Source organism: Theropithecus gelada, chromosome 12 (genome assembly GCF_003255815.1).
Source record: "Theropithecus gelada isolate Dixy chromosome 12, Tgel_1.0, whole genome shotgun sequence".
NCBI lineage: Eukaryota > Metazoa > Chordata > Mammalia > Primates > Cercopithecidae > Theropithecus > Theropithecus gelada.
Window position 1 is genome coordinate 54,505,775 of NC_037680.1, and position 24,936 is coordinate 54,530,710.

The 24,936-nt window shown below is 37.7% G+C and overlaps 1 protein-coding gene across 1 annotated transcript; it reads left to right on the forward strand.

The window, feature by feature from the left end:
• Nucleotides 1-6,829: 6,829 nt before the first annotated feature.
• Nucleotides 6,830-23,927, forward strand: RBM45 (RNA binding motif protein 45). Its single transcript, XM_025404743.1, has 10 exons — nt 6,830-7,244; nt 10,678-10,800; nt 12,471-12,597; nt 14,698-14,820; nt 15,601-15,780; nt 17,932-18,061; nt 18,239-18,323; nt 18,538-18,701; nt 20,285-20,485; nt 23,672-23,927. The coding sequence occupies exons 1-9, from the start codon at nt 6,945-6,947 to the stop codon at nt 20,475-20,477; spliced, it is 1,425 nt and encodes a 474-aa protein (XP_025260528.1). The 5' UTR covers nt 6,830-6,944; the 3' UTR covers nt 20,478-20,485; nt 23,672-23,927.
• Nucleotides 23,928-24,936: the final 1,009 nt, after the last annotated feature.

Sequence of the window (24,936 nt, forward strand, 5' to 3'; positions counted from 1 at the left end):
AAATAAATGCCTCCTCCATCTAAAATGATGTAAAAATTAAAATAATTTCAAACTATCAAAAAATTGTACTTTATCAACGTCTCAGAAGGTTCTCCACGGTGGTACAGGATGACATAATGAAGGCCCTGAATGTGGAACCAGATGGCACAGGCCTCACCTGCAGCCTGGCACCCAATATCATCTCACAGCTCTGAGCCCCTCCCTGGGTCAGATCACTTCCTCCACCCCTCCCTATCTCACCTGCCCAGCCAACTGGGAGCTTGGTCAGATTTCTGCAATAAACACTTGTGGTTTCTGTCCAAAAACAAAGTGTACTTTGATGTAGTAAGGAATACACTGTCTGGGTTTTATTTTTCTGTTTTTGTGTTCTGTGAAGAATGAGTACAAGGGAGATGGGGTTTGGGATGGATTTGAACACAAAGAATTACTACTACAGACATCATGAAAATACCTAATTCTTTGAGAGTAGAGTCCTAAGCACATATTCATCTATCAATAGAAAAGAAAACGTTTGTGTTATTCTGCCAGTATTGAAGAAACATATTGTTTAACTACAAGTCAAACAATGGTTTAACATACTGTAGTTAAACAATCTGTATTTTTCAATATTGGCAGAATAACATAAACACTGTTAGTTACTACTCCAAGAAAGGCCAAAGCTTTATACACAACAACCTGCAAAACCAGTATCTCCCTAACTTCTTTAAATCTATGTGGAAACCCGTAACAGTGCCAATAATCCAGGTAAAGGGAAGACAGTTTTCTTTAGGCAGTATCCAAAACCAACTAAGCTATTAACCAATAGTTCAGGTTTCACGGAAAGCCGGGTAAGAAAACTTTACTTCATCCAAGAGAAGCTTACTTTAAAATTTCACACATCACTCAGAGTACTGCATTCAATTATCAGTTCTATTAATTATCTACATAGGTTCAGAATTCAGTGAGCCTTTGAGCACAGACCATAAAGGATAAAATTTCAGTCACAAAAACACATTTTTGGCCTTTTCACAAAATACATTCACCATAACCATGAAGTTTGTATCATAAAAAAGTCATCTAAGCACTAACTAGATAATCTTTATTTCCAATTTTTATACAAAGCAGAAAAATCAGATTGAGGCTGGGCATGGTGGCTCATGCCTGTAATCCCAGCACTTTGGGAGGCCCAGGTGGTTGGATCACCTGAGGTCATGAGTTCGAGACCAGCCTGGCCAACATGGCGAACCCTCGTCTCTACTAAATATACAAAAATTAGCCGGGCGTGGTGGCGCACGCCTGTAGTCCCACCTACTCGGAAGGCTGAGGTGAGAGAATCACTTGAACCCGGGAAGCGGAGGTTGCAGTGAGCCGGGATTGTGTCACTGCACTCTACCCTGGGTGACAAAGCAAGACTCCCTCAAAAAAAAAAAAAAAAGAAAAATCATACTGATTTTTGTACCAAGTAAATGTTACTAGTAATTCAGGAAACTAGACATTTAAAAACAAACAAAAAACTTTCCTTACTCATAAACTACAGATTTCACATGAAAGTCACGTGTAACATATTTCCATTATAACTGTTAAAACTACCAGCATTAATCACAATTACAACGTTTACTGCTGCCCTCTCTAATTACAGATGAATACTGCCTGTGCAAATACCTACGACCCTCTTCCAAGTGCATTAAAACCAATAGATTCAGTAATAGCAGGAAGGGAAGAGCAGGATAGCAAGGCATAGAATATCTCGAGAAGGATAGGAAGAATATGAAGAGAATACATTTTGTCCTATAATCATTTGGCACTCTACCAGCATTTCATATTTCAAAAGAAATCTCTCACTGAAACAGGCAAAGATGTGGCATCTAGTATGAAAATGGTCATTCTTCCAAGAATGAAGTAATTTCAACATTAAATAGAGCAAACATCTGTATGTGCTTAGTATGTGACAGGCATATTCTAAGCACTTTAAATATTATTAACTCATTTAGTCCTCACAACAGCCCCGTAAGATGGATACCATTAACATCTCTATTTTTATAGATGTAAAAAATGAGGCAAACAGAGATTAAATGACTTGTTTACCATCACAGGTTGGTAATCAGTGTAGAAGAATTAATATTAAATCTATAATCTTACAGGTTTAACAATTCCCTTTTTTTTTTTTTTTTTTTTTTTGAGACATAGTCTCACTCTGTCGCCTAGGCTGGAGTGCTGTGGTGTGATCTGGGCTCCCTGCAACCTCCGCCTCCCGGGTCCAAGCGATTCTCCTGCCTCAACCTCCTGAGTAGCCGGGATTACAGGCGCGTCCCACCACGCCTGGATAATTTTTTTATTTTTAGTAGAGACGAGGTTTCACCATGTTGGTCAGGCTGGTCTCGAACTCCTGACCTCGTGATCCGTCTGCCATGGCTTCCCAAAATGCTGGGATTGCAGGTGTGAGCCACCATGACCAGCCAACAATTCCTTTTTAAGGGTGACTTGGCAACCCTGTGTTGAACACAGTATCTGAAACACTGTGGAAGCTTACAACTTTTTTTTACCCAACTGAAAGTGCTTAAAGAGGAGTAGGAGGGTACATACCATTGTTATGTCTTACTTTTCATAAAAAGAGAAATGCTAATGAAATACTTTTTAATATTGGCATTAAAAACGGCCAGCGGTTCCGCCCTTCGCCCCCGCTCCCAGCAGTCACCTGTGACAGCCACCCGGCCAGAGTCCACGCCTCAACTACGAGGCTGGTGATCCAGAAAGAGAACCTCATGCCCTGGCTGCAGGCGCAGCTGGACGCGGGCTTCCAGTGGTCGCCAGCCAATGGCAAGCCAAGCCCCGGTCGCACTGCTGATTGGCCCCCAGATCCCGTGGGATCCCACCTCTCGCAGAGGCTTAAAGCCTTGTACCTGCTGTGCAGTCTCTGGCTGTGCGTGCCTGCTGTCCGGTAGCTGTGGCTGTGGATAGCTCTTGCGCTGTCGAAAACTGGCTAATTCAACTGAGGAAATGAATTTTTAATTATTTTCATTATAATTCATTTTAATTTTAGGTAATTTTAAGTAATTTTAATTTAAATAGCTACAGTCACCAGATGCTCGAATGAAACTGTTCTAAGTGGAATCTATGAGTTTTGTTCTGTGATCTACACTTTTAAAAGATGTATGTCATCAAGTTGAATCAAAAGGAGCAGGTATATGGTGAAAAAAAAATCAGGTGTTAGATTTTATTCTCAAACTCAAACAAAGGCATGCAAACTCAAGAAGGAGACTACCATTTCTTGAGTGCCTGCCACAGGTCAGGCTAAGCCTTACAGATAGGTCAAATGGAAACTCTGGACCATATTCATATATAACAATCTGAAAGCTACTAATTGATCACCAATAAGTCTTAGTTTTAAAACCTATAAAAAATTTGCAAATAGGGCAAAACACTTTTAGTTAATTAAATGTAACATATGAAGACTAATATCACCAACTAAGCAAGTCTCATTGTACTCGAGTTTGGAAAATAATGACAAAAATTTACTATTTGCTCCTGGCAACTCAAAAATTAGTCACAATATCACCTCTCATTTTAAAAAGAAAAAATTTGAGGGAGAAAGGTTTCAAAAAAATCTGAATTTCATGCGAAACAAACATGTATGCACATTCCAATAACCGTGCCTTATAGACTATGTGTTCTAAAGCCTTGAAAAAAATTTAATCTGCAAATGCCCAGCATCTGGTTTCTTCTATTAAGCAGACTAACTAAAAAATCATTCTTTTAAACCTCAGACATTTTTAGGTGTTTTAGTTACATGTAATTCGTGTTCAAAGGTTTTATGATTTGAAGTGTAACAATTTGGTCATTGAGTGATGAAACGTTCTAAAATTGTGATGATGCTTGCACAATGCTGTGAAGGTAGTAAAAACGATTTAATTGAATACATCAAATGAGTGAATTGTATGATGTAAGAATTAGATCTCACTGGGTGTGGTGGGTCTCTCCTGTAATCCCAGCTACTTGGGAGGCATAGGCAAGAGAATCACTTAAGGCCAGTTCAAGATTGCCCCAGGCAACATAGTGAGACACCATCCCTTAAAAAAAAAAAAAAAAGAAAGAAAGAAAGAAAGAAAGAAAGAAAGAAAGAAAGAAAGAAAGAAAGAGAAGAAGAATTATCTCTCAATAAATTTGTTTAAAATAAATACATAAGTCATGAAGAAAATGTACTTACTATATTTTTTAATTTATAAGTAAATTTCTAATTTTCCTTGAATATGTCATATTTCACATAATTGAATAGTAAAGAAATTTTGCTTTCCTGGCATTTTACAATATTTCTGTTCCTGGTTTTGTTTTATGGAATCTTTTATCTTTTTTTGAGAAAAAAATTAACTGTTCTCAATAACAGCCTAAAATTTTCAGGACACCAATCAGTAGTCTCATTTCACAAAGAATAGAGATTGCCCAGTCAGAACAATTTAAGAAAATTACACATTTTCCACTAGATGGCACTGGTTTGCAAATAATATTGCTTTGCACTTCCTCTCATCAACAAAATTATTACACTATCAAATTATTTTCATTTACCTTGATTGTTGTGGATAGGATAAAGAGAAATGGAAAGTTAAGAAAAGATACTTCCTAGAGTTGCTCAGCCTCAGGGTAAACAGAGCCCTCATTACAGATATGGAATGTAATACAAGGAGAAATTATAAAAATCTTGTTAGTGCTAAATCCAGGGTAACAACCCACAATCCCTGACTCTCAGTAGTCATCACACAACTGTACAATATCAGGGGTGGGGAAGTGGATACCATAGTCAAAGGGAACAAGAAAATTAATCTCGATTGTGCCATTATACAAATATTATCTCATTTGATCTCTAAACTATGAACTCTATATATATTATCTCATATGCGCATAACTATACAAGGCTAAATGATTAACTCTGTGGGGGAAAAGAGTAATTATTTTGCTCAATACTACATCCCTTCAGTATAACACAGTGCCTAACACATATAAGATAGTCAAAAATACTTATTAAGTGAATGGGTGAATTAATTAAACTTGATAGTCATGCTCCTGCATATATTAGGTGGCTATCAAGCTTAACTAATCCAACTATGAAATAATATTTATTACCTATTTAGTAGGTAATATTATTCCTACTTTACAGTTAAGGAAACTGAAGCTGCAAGTATTAAGTAACTTGTCCAAGCTCCCACAATTCAGTACAAAACCATGTAACATGATCTGACATTACTTTGCATTATATATTTACATGTCAGATTTCCACAGTGGGGGAAAAGAAGCCCTCAGGACATGTCTTTCCTTTTCCTCATTATATATCTAGCTCCTGGCATGGAGCCTGGCACATAGTTGGAGCACAGTAAATATTTATCTGGTTGACTTCATAGCAACCTAGGTCTTAGCATCCAGAACTTGTTCATTTGAAGAACTCTGCCCTCGGTCTACGTAGGGGTTTATTCCTTTCACTTCATTCCAATGCCACTGCTAAATCGAGACCTTGTTTCTGGATTTCTACTGGATTTCTGACCTCTCCTCTAAGGCCTGTTAACAAGAAGGCGTTTCCCACTTTGCTTGCACTCTATGATTTCTCTTAGTTCCACAGCTGAGCAGTCCACCCTCACTGCCCTCCAACCCCAGGGTTGTTTGTAGAAGTTGAGTAAATCAACAGATGGAGTTAGTTCTGGTTTTTTTGTTGTTGATGTTTGAGACAGAGTCTCACTCTATCACCCAGGCTGGAGGGCAGTGCCGCGATCTCTGCCTCCTGAGTTCACGCCATTCTCTTGCCTCAGCCTCCTGAGTAGCTGGGACTACAGGCGCCCACCACCACGCCTGGCTAATTCTTTTGTATTTTTTTAGTAGAGAGGGAGTTTCACCGTGTTAGCCAGGATGGTCTTGGTTTCCTGACCTCGTGATCCACCCGCCTCGGCCTCCCAAAGTGCTGGAATCACAGGCGTGAGCCACCACTCCCTGCCAAGTTAGTTCTGGTCTTAGCTGTACTTTTATCTCTATTACTTTGGCTATGCTATAGGCCTCAGTTTCCTCATCTCTAACAAATGAGGTTGAAATGGAATGATCTCAAATGTTCCTTTCCACTCTAATGCTGTGTAGTTTGAACTCTGTCCTATATTGATCGTCTATTGAGCTTATGATCAAGATGATGACAAAGGACTCTCCTCTTTGACCAAAACTTAGTTAGGCTCCTCTGAGTCCTCTGCTTGACTAGGCTTGATCTTGGGCTGTCTGTCCTTGTAGAATCCAATTTCAGCAAGATTCAGTGTAGTGAATCAGTGTAGTGGAAATCCAGTATCTGACCACCATGGATATCAATCACCCTGGCCTGCCTTCAGCAAGTATCCTGTCAAGTTGGTTTAGCCAGAATCCTCCTTAACCCTGATGTACCCTCTTAGTAATTTTCCATCCACTGACCTCCCACCCAGCTTCTTGGTTAGAAATGTGTCCTTATTAGAGTCAAAATTCAGTCCAATCTCTCTCTCCCACTACAAGACCCCATTGCAGCTGTCCCTGGACCTATCACCATGTCTCCTTTTGTCAAAGTTGGCTTTCCTGTACCATCTCTAATGAGTGTCATGAATAATGTTTTCTTTAACACTGGAAAGAATCCTTGGCCTTAGGGGTGGGGTAAAGCCAGCGTTGGGAAAGCCTGTGCAGTAGGCAGCGCTTTTCTGCCTGCAGGGAACAGGGATTACACAATTGATACTTGGGCTGAGGCTCAGCTGGGTTGGAGACTTAGACTGCGTCAGGGTCCCCCGCGTCGCCAGGGGGCGCTGCAGGCCGCTCCCCGGAAGGCCGCATCCTGCGCGGCTGGACAGCACCTGGCGCAGGACTCCTCTCTCTCCCGGAAGCGGAGCAACGAGCCCGCAAAGCCTCGGTGTGAGACTGCAGCGGTGGCAGACACCGCAGAAGCAAAGAGCAGTGAGGCTCTTGCATTCAGGTGGAGTACCATGGACGAAGCTGGCAGCTCTGCGAGCGGCGGGGGCTTCCGCCCGGGCGTGGACAGCCTGGACGAACCGCCCAACAGCCGCATCTTCCTTGTGATCAGCAAGTACACGCCTGAGTCGGTGCTGAGGGAGCGCTTCTCGCCTTTTGGCGACATCCAGGACATCTGGGTGGTGCGGGACAAGCACACTAAGGAATCCAAGGGCATTGCTTTCGTCAAGTTCGCCCGCAGCTCACAGGCCTGCAGGGCCATGGAGGAGATGCATGGCCAGTGCCTCGGCCCCAACGACACCAAGCCCATCAAGGTGCGGGTGCCCGGGTCGGCGTGCTCTCGGGGGAAGGAGTGGGCCTTTCGGACCTCCCTTCACCTGCCGCTCTGCCCGGGTGAGGGAGGAGTGGAACATCCGTTCCCGGCAGCTCACCAGACAGCACCTGGTGTAGGGACAGGGGCTGCTTTGAGGAGAGGCTCCCTTCCCACGACGCTGCGCTGGGTTGCAGGGAAGGGGACGGGAAGCGGAATGTTTGCCCCCCGAGAGCGGACCAGGCAACCGCGGCCACCGGGTGACAGAACAGCAGTGGCTGGGCCTCCCCTCTCCCTCGCCCTCACTAATCCACCAGCTCTTGAGTTCACTGCCAAACTCGTCCTAGCCTACTTTGAGTACTTTTCTGACCTTCTTCTCTCAGATGCCCAGAATTTCCATATATAACAAACGGAAAAACTCTACTTTTCCTCAGGTAGAGATGAGGTGTTAACAACTTGACAAAAGTACTTTAAACTGGGGACCTCTGGTGTTGGACGTTTTCCAGTACCAGACAAAAGGATACATGTATATAATACTAAGTGCAGGTGTTTAAAACGGTCACTTACATATTCATCACATTTTGTTGTTTTGGAAAATTATTTTGAAGGAGCTCTGTTTCTGAAAGTGTTAATAGCATACATTTGGTTCTTGACCCTTTCTGTTACTGCAAATTTTCTTTGAAAGCAGACCAAAGTAAACTGCCTTAAGAAGAGCCAAATCATTGTGATAATGACACATGTCAGGAAGGATCATTTTGAGGGTTATTTGACATAATCTGTGCTTTCAGCACAGTGCCTCGCACAGGGTAAGCCCTCAATATGTCCTTGTTGTTGATCGGTAATAGCCAAGATGTCACTGCTTACTCCCTGTGATCTCAAATCAGGACTCAGTCCTGAGAATCTGGCGATTGCTTAAATTGTACCCTTCGTCTGCCCCATGTAAATAGTTGCTATGTATGTTATTCTGTTGGTACTTTGCACAAAAATATTTTCTCAATTTTTAAAAAAATTGTTTTCCAAATTGAGAATGGTATTATTATGGACTTATGTAAATAAAGGACTCAGAGATATTTCAGTCTCTGGAAGTCTTGCTCCATGCACAAAAGAGAAGGAGCCTGAGAATATACCAGCAACACGGTAAACAGTCCCTTCCTCCCACCTCTCCAACCCTCTGAAGTGTGTCAGAATAGGAGAGCAACAAAATTAATTTAGGGTCACAGCATACAGGATCAGGAGTTGACAAACTTTTTCTGTAAAGGGCTGGCTAGTAAATATTTTAGGCCTTGTGGGCCACATACAGTCTCTGTCACAAATCCTTGTCTGTTTTTACAGTTTTTAAGGACAGTTTTTACAGTCCTTAAAAACTGTAAAAACAGTTCTTACATCATGGGCTATACCAAAAATGGAGCTGTAGTTTGCTGACCCCTGTAGTAGACTGATGTGTTTCATCACTGTCCAATTATGACCTTAGTGGAGAGGGTTTTTATATTTTGAGTGTAACATGGCCACAGAGCCCATGTGGACAACCCAAAAAAATGTGCCATATTTGAAATTGGTGGACCACCTTCCCCTGATAAATTTCTACAAGAGAAATTAAAGGCCCAGCACTGAAATGTACCCTCTCTTTTAGCTGCAGAGAAATTAAAGATCTTGTTCCCAAAAAGAAATAAACTATTTTCTTTGTCACATTTTTGACTATTCAGTTTTAGCCAGAAGGTTGTTTCACTGTAGTACCTAGCTAGACAGTCTAGTTTCATTTCTTTTTTTTTTTTTTTTTGAGACAGAATCTCGCTGTGTCACCCAGGCTAGAGTGCAGTGGCTTCTTGGTCACAGCTCACTGTAGCCTCTACCTCCCAGACTCAAGCAATCCTCTTGCCTCATCCTCCCTCTCAAGTAGCTGGGACTACAGATGTGCACCACCATGCCCAGCTAATTTTTTTATTTTTCATAGAGACAGGGTCTCACTATGTTGCCTAGGCAGGTCTCAAACTCCTGGGCTCAAGCGATCCTCCCATTTCAACCTCCCATTACAGTTGTGAGCCACCACACCCTAACAGCCTAGTTTCATTCAGCAGCTGCAACTCGAGCCATCTTCGACTGGAACACTCTTGTGTTGTTTTCAGCATTTCCAGTTAAATTAATTCAGCTTCAGTATTTCTATTGTACTTTGCTTTTGCAAAGTTTCAGAGGATTTATAACACAAGAATATTAACATACCAGGCCTCAGCCAGAAAAGATTGTCCAAGTAAAAGTTATTCTGTGACCAACTATGTTATCTGGCGGAAAGGGGGAAACCTAGAAAACAGAAGAAAAAAATCTTGGCTTTAGTTTTGCAAGAATGCTTCTTATCTAGAGCCTATGAACGCTCATAGTCTTTGAAGGTGAAAATTTATGGGAGAAATCTACCATGAGGAGGTTAATTATTTTACATACATTCTACATAGACTGTCTCCTTTGTCAGAGATTTGAAACACCTCAGTCCTCTAAAATGTAGAAATCTGTGTTCTGATGGCACTTCCAATTTCATCTTACCTGAGATTCTTTTTTTTTTCTCTAATGTCTTTGCATATACTTAAAGCTTCCCTATTTGTATTTCCCTATTTACCATTTATTACTGATATCAGCCACAAAACTCTAGTGGGCCATTTCTGTGTTACTCAATAGTTGTACTCATATAGTGCTTGACATATAGCATAGATTTACTGTAGGAATAACTAGAAGTAGACTATAAAGGGATATGTCTCTAATACTGTGGTTTTCTTAGTTGCTGCTTCCTACTCTAGAATTTCATAAGTTCCAGTTTTCTCATGCTTGGATGATATAGAGCCCCCTTTACCGGCAGTGGATTAGAGACCGAGATATAGAGACCCCTTTAAAGGAAAGAGAAACAAACAATGCAAGGACCCTTGTTTATGGTGTTTTAATTTATTATATTACATTTATTCAAATTGCTCTGGCTAAAAACAAATGCAAAAGTAGAAATACATTTGGGAAAAAAACAATGCAGAGATTGGTATTAGCTCGTAAAAAAAAGTCATTGCAGGCCCAGCACGGTGGCTCACACCTGTAATCCTAGCATTTTGGAAGGTCAAAGTGGGAGGATCACTTGAGCCCAGGAATTTGTGACCATCTTGGGCAACATAGCAAGACCTTGTCTCTATAAATGTTAAAAAATTAGCTGGGTGTTGTGGTATGTGTCTGTGGTCCCAGCTACTTGGGAGGCTGAGGTGGGAGGATCACTTGAGCCTAGAATGTTGAAACTGCAGTGAGCCATGATCACACCACTACACTCCAGCTTGGGTGACACAGCGAGACCCCATCTCAAAAAAAATAAATAAATAAAAAGTCATTGCAAGAATAATTGCTTTTGAAAAAAATTTAAGAAATGGGAAAATAGTTGACATTATTTTATTTTGGGAGTTTTGTTTGTTTCTTAGGTTTTCATTGCACAGTCCCGATCATCTGGAAGTCACCGAGATGTTGAAGATGAAGAACTTACAAGAATCTTTGTTATGATACCAAAGTCCTACACAGAGGAAGATCTGCGGGAAAAATTTAAGGTACTTATTCTAATCAGCTAGCATATGTGATAACTCATAGTCCTATACAGGTTGTATGGGTACTAAATCTGAAGTGTCGTTGGAATAAGGTCAATAGAGTAGTCGTGGGGAATTATATAACTGTTTTCATCAATTTCAATCTACTTTTTAAATATTAAACCTAGCATAAATTAGTTTTCAAAATTAAAGAATATATAAAAACTGGAAAATAGTAATGGTAGTCTCCCCCTACTTTATTGTGAAAGTAGAGATTCACAGAAATGAAGTATAAAACTCAGAAACTTTTAAGTAAAGTCACACAGTTAGTAGGTCGTAGAGCTATGATTTAAACCCAGGCTATCGGAGTCTGGAGCCTGCTCTTGGTCTTTAAAATTTCAAAGCATGCTCTTTTCACTCCCCTCTGTTGCCTGGCATGTAAAGGCGAATCAGGCAGACCTGAGTGTGTGAACTGTATTATCTAGTATTTAGAAAAGGCCTATGGTATGTTGACATGGTACTCATTCACAGAAAGGCTTATTCTTTGAAGAGTTTTTGTCCTAAAATTGGGCCTTTGAAGGAGTTATATTTAAAGAAGAAAACATAAGTATAGCTCTGACCTATATAAATGAAATTTGAGGATAATTTTAAGTCTTTTTAGCCATTAACTTATGCAGTGATAAGCTTTCACACAGATTATTAAAAAGCAATTTTTAAATTGTTTTGAGTTGTAGTTCTTTATCTTTTTTCTACTAATCCTACCATGATTTGGGTGGCAACAAGCAAGAAAGAAAACAAGCATTAAAAAGTAATTTTCAAACTTTCGCTCCTACCCCAATTGAGAATTCAATAAAATACTTCAAAAATAGTAAATACCAAAAACATATATTTTATGCCTCCTCCAGTGGTAAGGAAAATGTTTTTTACCTTAAATATTTATAAATTTTTATCTTTTCCTGAATGAACAAATATTACACTTTAATCTAGTGTACGATAATTAAGTTGACAATTGATTACTTAAGAATTTATAAAATAAATAATATCAATTATATTGCATATTTCTTTGAACATTAAAAGTAAGCACTACTGCATGTTTCTCAGAATAGTAACTTTCTGAGTGAACCAGCATATTTTAGAGATACTCTTTGAAAAGCGCTCCTTCAAAAGAATACACAATCATTTATGTTCCTGTTAGAAGACAGACAAGTAATTATAGCTAATGTTCTTTGAGTGTGTTCCAAGCCCCGTGTAAGCACTTTATGTGTTTTACTTCAATTAACCCTTAAACAACCCTGTGATGTAGATACTACTGTTAGGCCCATTTAATAAAGAGGTAGGCACAGAGAGAATAAGTAAACTGCCTAATTAATGAGTGGTTGATTCAGGATTTAAATCTAGAAAGTTTAATTCCAGAGCTCTGGCTCTTAACCACTGTTGAGCAAGACTTTGGAGCTATCCAGACCATGTACAAATTCTTACTCTTCTTCTGTGACTTTGTCCCTCTTTGGTTTCTTTAAAGCCTAGCTTCCTCGTCTGTGAAATAAGCATATTTGCATATTGCAATATCTGCATAGTTTATACTGTTTATTTCTTTGTTTGCATGCAAGGGTAACATATAAACAACATTTTGGTTCTGAAATACTCTGTTCAATTAATTTTATGTCCCCGGAAATCATGTCTTTTAACTCTTTTAGGTGTATGGAGATATCGAGTATTGCAGCATTATTAAGAATAAAGTCACTGGAGAAAGTAAAGGTTTGGGCTACGTACGATACTTAAAACCATCACAAGCTGCCCAAGCAATAGAAAACTGTGATCGAAGTAAGGATATGTTTGTTTAACATTGTTAAAAACTTTTGTAAAAATTTCTGATTATTCTAAATAACTGAATTTAATATGGGTTTTTGATAATAACTGTATCTGCTAATGTAATTTTAGCAGTGACTAAATATTTACAGTCCAAGGAAGAAAAATATTTTGGGGCTATGATTAAACATTCATTGAGGCACTATCTTGAAGAAATAAGAACAACTACATTAACTTAGTAAGTGAAATGCATACTTTGGGTATTATTTGTATAGGTTTTTAGGGTTTTTTAAGTGTATTTTAGAATTTTATGTATTAAAAACTTGACTTACCTTTTCAGGGTTTTTAAAATATTCTTTATATTTGTTTTTATTTGATCTACATCCCAAAGAGTATAAAGTATAATTAATAAGCCTATAGGTTAAGAATAAGATTTATAAGATGTGCTAACATAGGTAATTGATATAGATAGGGTTAATTTAAAGCTAGAATGACATGAATATGATCTTCTGATGTTGCTGTATATATAAAGAATAAGAATTTTAAAGATGTCAAGGAGAATATTCTTTGTTGGTATACTTCTAGTTAGCTATATTGATATGTAGAATGATTAAATTACTGGATTTTAGGACATTATAAAAATCTACATATACTGGAAAGAATTACTGTTAATCAATAGAATTCTTAGATACCCCGAAGGTACATATGAAAATTTTCTCTTAGATCTTTCTGAATTTCTCATTTAGCCAGCACTAATTGAGTACCTGCAGTATACTGATCAATATGCTAAGTAGAGAGATACAGATGAAGTATATGGCAGCCCTCACATTTAAGGAATTTATAGCTGTATTGGGTAGCCAAGATCTAATAGGCAAAAAATAAAGAATAATGGAAGAACTTTTTTAAAAGGCTCTTTGAAAGCAAGAAGTATGTCTTATTAGTCTGTCACTCCAGGTATCTAGTACAATAATAGGCCCTCAATAAAGATTTATTAAGCTCTCTATAAAAGTAGCTGCCATTTATAGTAGACTCAGTAAGAATTTGCCAAATGAAAAAAAAAGTGTTCATAAGTGTATGGTAGAGTCTGTCAATGGTGAAAAACAAGTGTGCTGGATGAGCGTGGCAACACATGCCTAGGGGGTAGGACTTGTGTCTGGTGTCGAGTAGGCAGGACACAAGGTGAGAGCAGTGCTAGCAGAGTCACAATGCCAGGAATAAACATGTCTTTTGCTTAGTGTTGTGAAGGCAGCTGTCTGAGTAAAGCACAGTATTTCTGTTGAGACATTCTGAGACACGGTTAACAAGGTACATTGGAACATGGGAACAATATATGGGAGGTTAGGAAAAGTTCAAGGTTAGTCCGCATTAGAATTCCTTTGTAGATTGTTTAGAAAGACAAAAGTAAGAACAGTTGATCTAACCCCACAGTATTAATGATAGATTTCCAGAGAAGAATTCAAACTAGCTGGTTTTATCCTTTTTTAAGCCACTGAATAATGTGAAGAAAACCGAACCCTTGAAATATGCCCATGTGCACATAAATGCATAATAAGCATTTTATTTAAAGTTTCAGAGGGTTCATGGAGTCTTCCCACCTTTTGAAGCTCATCCTTGGTCCCCTAGTTAAGAACCCTTGATCCAGAAGCAAAAAAAATCCAGTTAAAGGGCTGTTGTAATTAATTGAAGAGAATCTAAATTAAAAACAGAGGCAGGGAAGTTAGGGTAAAAGATAGCATATTCCAATTGTGCGCATTTCAAAGGAAGAATGTTGGTGACAAGTTAAATATGAAGAAGCCCTACAGGATTTTGATGTTGAGGAGCTTAAGTGAATGAATGAAGATATTATCTGTAACAGGGGAAGATGGGAAGGGATAGCATAGAATTGCTGATCTTTCTTGTCTACATTGACCCATAATTTGGTATACTTGCTGTTTGTCATTTACTCTTTGCCATCTTCCAGAAAGCAAAGAAGTAGGTCTGGAGGAGATGGCCATTGTATAGATTTTCCTTTGTACAATTATATTTATAAAGCTGAGTCAGGCACTAGCAATCAAGTATATTTGCAGGTATGTTAAATTTGCTATGAAACTTGAAATTCATGGGTTTTCTTTTCAGGTTTTAGAGCAATCTTGGCTGAACCTAAAAATAAAGCATCTGAATCCTCTGAACAAGATTATTATAGTAATATGAGGCAAGAGGCTTTGGGACATGAACCTAGAGTAAATATGTTTCCATTTGGTAAGTAGGCGACCTTTACTTTTAATAGTATAATGTAGTATATGCGATCTAATTTGGGTTTTAAAAAATACTCTGTTATCGGGCATCTATAAATTTCACCTAGTGAATAAAAATCTTAAATGAAGTTTCTTTTTATTCCTAAAAAGTGGATTATGACTCCTAAGGTTCTTAATATTTAACACTTACTTTGTTTAACTGGTATAGTTTTCTCTGTTTAATTACACATTCCTCATATTAGAAACTATTGCCAGTGCCACATATCACTGCCACTTTTTTGGGTGAGCTTCTGCCGCTATACAGCTGACCAAAAACTTAAAAAGACATATGTAGATATCCTCTCAGTATGAGTCCTAAAATTTTGTCCCAGAACTACTGCTGCTTTAAAATTAGGGCTACAGAAAAGAGAGGAATGGTAAAAGTAGAAGCTCTAATAGAAAAAGGGGAAAATGGGTAATGAAAGTAAGGCCTGTGAATGTTATTTGACATAAACTTTCAGGTAAAATACTTGCCATATTTTTCAGTTTTGCATACTAAACTTATTTCTGTGAAATTAGACTATGCATTTCTTCTTATATTTCTGCATTAAAGGTAGGGGAGTGGGGAGAGTTGTCTGTTTTCTTGTCATTAGTCTCATCAGTAGTTCTGATGACCAGAAGCCTATTACAAAATACAGTGCCTTTATTCAGTACAATGGACTCTTTGTATTCTAGTATTTAAAATGTTAAGTGAATTGTTGGCTGTGTAGAAATCTAAAGATTTACTTTTTTTATATTGTTGGAGAACAACAATCTGAATTTTCAAGTTTTGACAAGAATGACAGCCGAGGCCAGGAAGCAATCTCCAAACGCTTGTCAGTTGTATCAAGAGTTCCTTTCACTGAAGAACAGCTTTTCAGCATTTTTGATATAGTACCAGGATTGGAATATTGTGAAGTTCAACGAGATCCTTATTCAAATTATGGTAAAATAATATTCACATTAAAATATATACACACACACACACACACACACACACACACACACACACACACACACAGAGTTTTGTTAAAATGGCTTTTCTCCAGTGGCACTTTTATGTCAGATACTGCTCATGTGAGAGGAATTTTATCTCTCCTTTTTCTCTACTTTAGACTTCAAAATATGGTGATACCTATAAACAAAGCCCTGGAAATATATCTTCTTTTTGCAAAATTATTCACTGTAAAATATATTTTAACTCCTACAAAATATAACATTCTGTATTCCAGTTGCACAACAAAAAATGCCTCGGGATAGAGCCTCTGTCTCTGTGTACTCTTTTGGTTAATGCTAGACAAAGTTATGAAACTCACAAAGTTTCCTCCTCATTCATCCCTAGATCTCTTTCTCTTAAATTTATATCCCTCCTTCCGTTCATTCCAAGCATCTAAATGCCCTACTTCTCTCTCTGCTTCTTCCAATTCTCAGTGGAAGCAAGACTCCAATATCAGCCATTTGAACTTATTAATTAGTTAATTGATTACACCCATTATCTAACATTAGCTAACCCATCTTTGTGTTTTAAGCGTTTGATTTTATTAAGGCTCTTTGTTAATGGAGGCATTGTGGCATAATGGGAAAGTTTGGCATTCCATTTTGCATCAGAATCAAGTACAAATCCCAGCAGTGGCATGTAGCTTTGAGACCTTGGCAATTTGCTTATCCCCTCTGAGCCTCTCTTTGCTCATATGTAAAATGGGATCATTGACACCTTCTTTGCCAGGGTTGGGTAAGAATTAGAGATAATATATGTAAAATAACCTAATGCAAGTTCTGGCATGTAATAGGGCATTCAGTAAATCTAAGGTGTTTTTTTTTCTTTGTTAGTGAGGGGTGGTAGAGAAATCATACTTGGTTGGCATTTCTTCCAGTTTTGTAAGGATACCTGATTTAGTCCTTTTAGAGTGACGTGGCTGTTGACACAGAGGTAGTGATGTGAGTTTGGTCATATGGACCAACAGGACTAAGGTAACTCCACCCTTCATACAGACACCCCTACATACTCACTAGTACCTGACCCAGCACTAGTCTTTTTGTAGAGCTGTCTTTGAGCCATCCCCAACCTTAACCCGATCATATGTTGTCATTCTCCGTTCTAAGACTTCTAGGTACACATTTTTGTGTTCTCTGGCACATTTGTTATATGCATGTGAAGTTGTGTTTATTTTGTTTTGTTTCCTTCCTTTTATCTGGTATGTTGAAATGTATTTGTTCCTGTACCTCCTGTTTTGTTTCTCTGGTTGGATGTGTCTGAAACATATGTGTCATTGGAACATCTTTTTATTAACAGAGGTGTCATCATATAGTTCGAATCTCATTTGAATTAACTTTATATGGTCATTTGATTTCTGCATTTTATTTTAATTCCATTAAAATATTGGATGCTTGGGTTTCCAGATGAACATAAATTATAAGTGTTTCCCCAGTGGTCTGTATTATAAATGTGAAAACCTTTTGGTTGTGTCACAAGCTCCTGGGCTCTCTAAGGAATGCATTATAACATTGTCCCTGCCTTCAGCATCACCCTCCTAAATTGAAATTCATCCCTTTGGCAGAAATCTCTCCAAAGGAATGTAAAATATGTCACTTGTGATCTGAGATCCTCTGTTCCCTATCTTTTTGTTTTTCATTCAAATCACTTTTCCTCTCTCTACTGCTGCAGATAGCCAGGATGAGTATATATTCTTTTCAACTATCACTTCTCATTCCATATCCTACCCAGTATGGTTGGGAAAATCTTAAAATTTCAAAGTAGATTTCAAAGAATAAAAATTTAGACTTTTAAGTATATTGGTGTCGTATAAGAAAAGCCAGTATCCTAAAATTAAATTTATTAGACAGGGTGTATGTTAATATTCCATTTTCCTTAAAATATCATGTTCATATTTTCCCCTAAATTATTTCTTCCTTTTGTAGGAATACACTTGTTGCACATATGATAACAGAACTATGTTTTCTGATACATTTGACTCTGTATTTACTAGTTATGTGATATTAGAGTTCTATATGGTTTCACTTTTGAGATAGATTGTAACATAGGCCTTAGGCACTCAATCTGCTTTCCTTTTTCATTTCTGCATATTCTCTATTTTAGGTCATGGAGTGGTTCAGTATTTTAATGTAGCATCAGCTATTTATGCAAAATACAAATTACATGGATTTCAGTACCCTCCTGGGAATCGAATAGGTGTTTCCTTCATTGATGATGGAAGTAATGCAACAGAGTAAGTACCATTCCAGGAGTGTCTAAAGCCGAGCTTTGAGTGTACATGATTGATAGGACTTGAAGAATAAAAATAGAAAACAGTTGACCTCTCAGGTGAGAAAGTCACACAAAACAAGTTACTGTTAAAAGACTGAATATTTTTAGTTTTCTGTAAATTATCAGTTATTGTCTCCAGTCTCCTTAGAAAAATGGCAACACAGATGGTAGCTGCACAGCTTGCATCAATGGTGTGGAATAACCCAAGTCAGCAACAACTTATGGTAAGTAGGTAAGAATTTAACCTTTATAATATATCAATAGCATATAAAATAAATGTGAAGAGAAATCATACTTTGTTGATTGTCTATGTAAGAAAATTTTCAGAGCTATAGTGGAAGACCACATAGATGCCATGATACATATCTGTCTTTAGCTCTTGGCCAAAAATCCCTAAAGGGCATTTTTTTCTTTTTCTTGTTTTCTACCTGTTAACAGCAATTTGGAGGAAGCTCTGGATCACAGTTGCCTCAAATCCAGACAGATGTTGTACTTCCATCATGCAAAAAAAAAGCCCCTCCTGAAACTCCTGTGAAAGAAAGACTTTTTATTGTGTTTAATCCTCATCCTTTACCTTTAGACGTATTAGAAGATATATTCTGGTAAGAAAGTTACACTTTTTGTTATATTTTATTTACACTAGTAATTTAATTATTCTCATAATCTAGACACTTCCTTCCTCCAGTACCTATCAGGTAGAGATGATTTGTTCTCTGGTTTTAAAAACTCCTCATTTGTATCATCTTTTTCAATTTCTGATTATTTTCTTCTCTTGTTTATCAGTCACACATCCTAAGGCTCCATACAGAATTTCCTGCTATTTTGTTTTTGAAGACATAAAATGGGCCTGGTGCAGTGGCTCATGCCTGTAATCCCAACACTTTGGGAGGCTGAGGTGGGAGGATCGCTTGAGCTCAGGAGTTCAAGATCAGCCTGGGCAATACGGCAAAACCCCATCTCTACAAAAAAGACAAGAATTAGCCAGGCATGGTGGTACACACCTGTGGTCCCAGCTACTTGGGAGGCCAAGGTGACAGGATTGCTTTTGCCCAGGAGGTCAAGGTTGCAGTGCGCCAAGACTGTGCTACTGTACTCCAGCCTGGGTGACAGAGTGAGACCCTTTTTGTTTTTTGTGTTTTTTTTACTAAGCATCTTCTGTTTTGTTGAAGGTTCTTATTTATTTTTGTGTTTTTAACATAACTCCTTTCTTTGGTTTTTCTTTTAGGCCTTTTTCCCATTTGCCTTACAAGAATGTTAGTGAATTAGATAGATAGGAAACTTGTTAAAGAACTGCACAAAATATCAGGGACATAATGTGATAGTATATTGAGGCTCAAAAGGAAAAAAAAATCAGGACATGGTTCAAGTATTTTGACCTTTATGTAACTGATATATTTAGTTTTTTTCTTGAACCTCTTCTTTGTTCAAGGCAGGAACTGTGCTAAGTACAAGAGACATTATGTAAACAAAATATTAAATGGACAAGACATTATAGTTCTTGTCCTCTTAGAGCTGATCTCATGTAGGAAACAGACAGGTAAACAGAAAATTACAACCCGGTGTGATTGTTGCTGTGATAAGGAATGTGTAAGATACATAGGAGGAGCAGTTACCTTAGAAACTCTGAGAAGCCTTGAAAGAAGGCAGGTGTATGTGGAGACCTGAAGGATAAAAATAATTTCTCCACAGGTGAAAGCTGGGGGTATGCATGGTTATTTCTGCCATAGAGAATGTAAAAGAAGGGCTATTAGATAGGTAATTTGAGAGATTGTTAGGGAAGATGAAACTAAAGAGTCCAAGGACCATGTCAGAAAGGCTCTCGAGCTATCTTAAGGGATTTGTTGTCACCATGGAGGCAGTGGGGAGCTGCTGAGGGGACTTTTAGGGAGTAAATGATCATATTTATGTTTTAGAAAGATCACTCAAAAGACAGAGTGGAAAATGGATTGAAGAGGGACAAGCCCAGGGGTAAGGAAACTAGTGAAAAAGGAATTAGATTAAGGAAAAGATGATGGTCTGAATGAGAATGAATAGAATTGACTGATTGAGATGTTTAAGATGACATGAGTTGGATGTCAGATGTGGGGAGAAGAGTGAAAAAGGAGTCAAGAATGGACTCCAAATTTTAGACCTGAGAGGCTGTATTTATCAATTTTGGTTGATTATTTTTTTCACTTTGTTTCAGTCGTTTTGGTAACCTGATCGAAGTTTACCTTGTATCAGGAAAAAATGTGGGGTATGCCAAGTATGCCGATAGAATAAGTGCTAATGATGCCATTGCCACTTTACATGGAAAGATTCTGAATGGGGTGAGACTTAAAGTTATGCTGGCAGATTCGCCAAGAGAAGAGTCTAACAAACGGCAAAGAACTTACTGATTCTTGAGGTAAGCCCTTTTTAATCTGAATTTTAAAACATATTGAGTAAATAGTATGTGAGGAATATGTGTAAGTACTTTATGAACTTTTCTTTTTAGTGATTTAGAAGTTGTCAGTTAAAAGAGCTTTGCAACTATTTAAACTTTAAAAATTGTTGACATTTACTGAAGAATGTTTTTGTCCTTCTATAAAATAAAATCACATTTCAGTTTTGTTTTTTGTTTGTGAAATCTTAGATTTTAAGAATTTGACTTTTTATTATGTGCTTATATAAACTTTAAAATTGTCCAGTGCTAGAATAAGGATCGCTTTTTAAAAAATTGAAATACTTCTAAAGATTTTTAACTTGAAGAACTGGTGTCTTGAGTTATGAATTGAGGTAATTTATAACAGTCGTTTAGAAAGATAATGTTATGACTTCTCTCTAATGAAATGCCTAAAAAGCAATATCAAATAATATATCATTTTTGGACCTTTTGAACCTAAATATTGGTGTTTTCTGGACTTATATTTGTGAGTTTGTGCATTAAAACAGTACCTTCAGAAAATGTTCTCGTGTGCATATATGTATTTTTTAAGAAAACCTAACAATTTACCAAAAACTCTTTATTGTAAATTTTGGTATATACAGCCATATGAATTCCATTTCCTATTTTATTTATTAGTTTCCAAAAATCAAACTCAATTTCTTTGACTGTGACAGTTAGTTTATATCTGTGTGGTTTGGGGAAACATTCCTTAAAGTTTGGCTTTTTTTTTTTTTATCTTTTTTTCTGAGACGTCTCGGTCTGTCACCCAGACTGGAGTGCAGTGGTGAGATCTCAGCTCACTGCAACCTCCACCTCCTGGATACAAGCGATTCTCCTGCCTCAGCCTCCCCAGTAGCTGGGACTACAGGCGTGTACCACCACACCCGGCTAATTTTTCATGTTTTTAGTAGAGACGGGGTTTCACCGGGTTTCGATCTCCTGACCTCATGATCTGCCCGCCTCAGCCTCCCAAAGTGCTAGGATTACAGGCATGAGCCACTGTGCCCAGCCTAAAGTTTGGCTTTTTTTATTCTGTAAAATAATTCTGAATTTCAGGGGAAGCTGTTTTCCTGTTCACACACACCAACTTTCCAAGTCTACTATAGGTCAAATGTAGTAGATGGCAGGCACTTTGAATTCAGTTTGAAGTTACTGGCTTGAAAGCTTTATTTTTTTCACTTAAGATTTTCTTTCTGACCAGTTGTGTGAGCTAGCACATATGAGAATGAATCCTGCCAGGCATCACTGCTGATGACCCTTCCTCTCCTAGAACAGATCACATAATTAGTTCCTCCTTCATAGAAGGCATTTGACAAGAGAAAGTGCCCATTGGGCCCATTGTGAATAATTCTAATTTTTAAATCTTTTAAAATGTTTTATTAAATGACAAAACCACTCTCATTGTACCATACATTGTTAGCAATTTAACCCTGGATATATTAAATTGGCAGTGAGAAAGAATTAGCAAGCATTTTTTCCTGTTTGTGGATAAAATGTTAAGAATGAATTCTGTTTGGACAAGCTATTCTCTAGCATGCAAAAAATGTGTTTTTTCTAGTCTGTGAATATTTCAAGAATAGGAAATAGTTCTTGCTTTTACTCAATAAATCTTTGTCCTTAAAAAGGACAATAATATAGACTTTAGACTTCTCAGTATAGAAAAGTATATAAATTACTCTTATGGTTGAACCTTTTCTAATGATTATTTACATGTTAAAGAGAATATTGGGCTTAAAATAAAAAGCCATTTAACTGTGACTGAGCTGGTCTCTACGCTTTTTTTTTTTTTTTTTTTTTTTTAACACAAAATCTCACTCTGTCACCCAGGCTGGAGTGCAGTGGCCTGATCTTGGCTTACTACAACCTCTGCCTCCTGGGCTCAAGCAGTCCTCGCAGCTCAGCCTCCCAAGTAGCTGGGACTACAGGCATGTGCCACCGTGCCCGGGTAATTTTTTTTTGGTAAGACAGGGTTTTGCCATGTTGCCCAGACTGGCCTTGAACTCCTAAGCTCAAGTCATCTGCCTTCCTCGGCCTCCCGAAGTGCTGGGATTACAGGCATGAACCACTGCACCTGACCCTCTTTGCCTTTTTGAGCCCCAGTTTTCTCATAGGGCTTTTGAGAGACAATGAGTCAACAAAATTCCTTGTAAAATGAAAAAAAGGCTTTGCCAGTCTAAGCTAAAACTCTTGCATTTGTAGCTTCAGTGAAACCTTTGAGATGTCCTCTTATCTAAAATAATGACATCCAAATGATCAGAAACTATAATGATATAAAACTACCTCATGGCCAGTTGGTACTGTGAGAACTAAGCCTCATAATACCACATTTTTCCCTTAAACTCATCCAATTTCCTACATTAGAGGAATTGCATATTCAGCATGGCTGTTCACAAAAATTTTAATCTCTCATTTTTCCCTTTTTTGAACTGTTACACATATTCAGGGCAGAGATAAAATAGGGGTCAGGTTAGTTGAAATGGCTATTTGGATAGGATACGATTAGCTACACGGTTTTGAATTTCTTCTAATTGCAGCATGGCTTTTTTATTTTTGCTGCGGATCTTCTATTTACAATGGACTCCATTATGACTCTTCTTCTTTGTTGGTATATTAAATAAATATATTACCTTATTTTAAGGTTCGATAAAATACTGTGGAAGACTTTCCCAAATTTTATATGATTGTGACAAGTTTTGGGGGGTAGGTGCACTTTTTTGTTTGTTTCTTTAATTTTTAAGAGGCTGCAAACACAATTCATGAAGGCCGGTTTATTTTATCTCTGAGGTATGGGCCTGGGATTAAGTGAGTCATGCCCAGGAAATAGAAGCAGCTGATCCAAGGATATAACGTTGAAAGTAGTTGAGTTCTATTTTGAGATGGGTCTGATAACCACAATGTAATTCTCTATTTGAGGAAAATAGAAATTTTGGTATTTCAGAGAATCGGATTTTTTATTAATTCACAACACTTTCCCTCTAGAAATTCAGCACCTGCATCGCCCTTCTGAGTAAGTTTGGTTTTGTTTGGGGGCAGCTATGATTAAGCAGATAACATTGGGTATATTGAAATAAAGGAACAATTCCTAACATTTTAGGAATACTACAACAGCTATTTCCTTTCCTTTCAGGTGATGATTTTCATACTTGTGTTGTGTTCTTTCTACAGAACAAAGACTAAATAATGACATAATCCTCAGCTGACTGACTGAAAATGTGACTGGACGCATTCCCTGTGGACAGTTGACAGCTTTTTTTTCATATACCTGATAGTCTGTGTACAGCATTGTTTTGTCTGGGAAGCAGGGATTGCTGACATGTATTTTTGAATCCATACATTAATGGTAAAACGAATATAGTAGTTGTTCCTTAGAGCAATATGTTGTTACGTGTAGCAGAAATAAAGTTTTCTTTGCTTAACTAAATCATGACTTATTTATGTGAAAGACAAGAATGGAAAAATTCAATAGACAGTCTTTAGAATTTGACTAAATGACATATGTCATTGATTTTGAGATGCACATCTTTCTCATTTTAACACCCCTGAAAGTAGAAGCATCTCGATATCAGTTGTATCGCATAATGTAATTAACAACCTTATTTTCTTTCTTAATAAAACATGAAAAGGTGCTTTTTTTCAATCAATTGCATCTTAGAGTCAATAAAATATGGTAATTGCTACTCAATCTATACATGGAGCTTAACTGTTTACACTTAATCTAAGGACAAAAGACAAAATCATTGGAAATATTTTATACAGTATTTTTTTTAGTTATATCAAAATGTGTTGGTAATTTTGTAAAGCTCTTTTAAGATTATAAGGGAACAGTGATAAAAAAAATTAAAACTTGTTGATAATAAATTTAAATAAATGTCAGTGGCTTTGGGGGATGGACATTTTTATCTTTATAGAAATAATAGCCACTCCAAAAATATGAAATGTAAGGAATTTTCAAAACAGACTACAATAGGAGGTATAGTTATTTTGAAATTAAAGATTAAAAATTAGGGCTGGGGGTGGTTTGCTCAGCACACCTATAATCCTGGCACTTTAGGAGGCCAAGGTGGGAGGATCACTTGAGCCCTAGAGTTCAAGAGGAGACCAGCGTGGGCAACATAGAGGACCTGATCTCTACAGAAAATTACGAAATTAGCCAGGCGTGGTGGTGTGTGCCTGTAGTCCCAGCTACTCAGAAGGCTGAGGTGGAAGGATTGCTTAAGCCTAGGAGACCGAGGCTACAGTGAGCCACAATAGTACTGCTCCAGCCTGGATGACAGAGCGAGACCCTGTCTCAAAAATAAAAACTAAAACTAAATAAAGATTTAAAATTAGGGATCTATTCTGCTTGTATTTTAAAAACTTTAACAAAAAAAATTTATTAGCTCTGGAGTTGAATTGATATGTATCAGAAAGGTATATCTAAATCAAGCATT

What these genes read in the sequence shown, in the direction of transcription:
- RBM45 (XM_025404743.1), top strand. Translation starts at nt 6,945, where the DNA reads ATGGACGAAGCTGGCAGCTCTGCGAGCGGCGGGGGCTTCCGCCCGGGC. An exon ending in AATAGAAAACTGTGATCGAA is followed by an intron (nt 12,598 to 14,697) that starts GTAAGGATATGT and finishes TTTTCTTTTCAG; the next exon opens with GTTTTAGAGCAATCTTGGCT. An exon ending in CAAGTCAGCAACAACTTATG is followed by an intron (nt 18,324 to 18,537) that starts GTAAGTAGGTAA and finishes ACCTGTTAACAG; the next exon opens with CAATTTGGAGGAAGCTCTGG.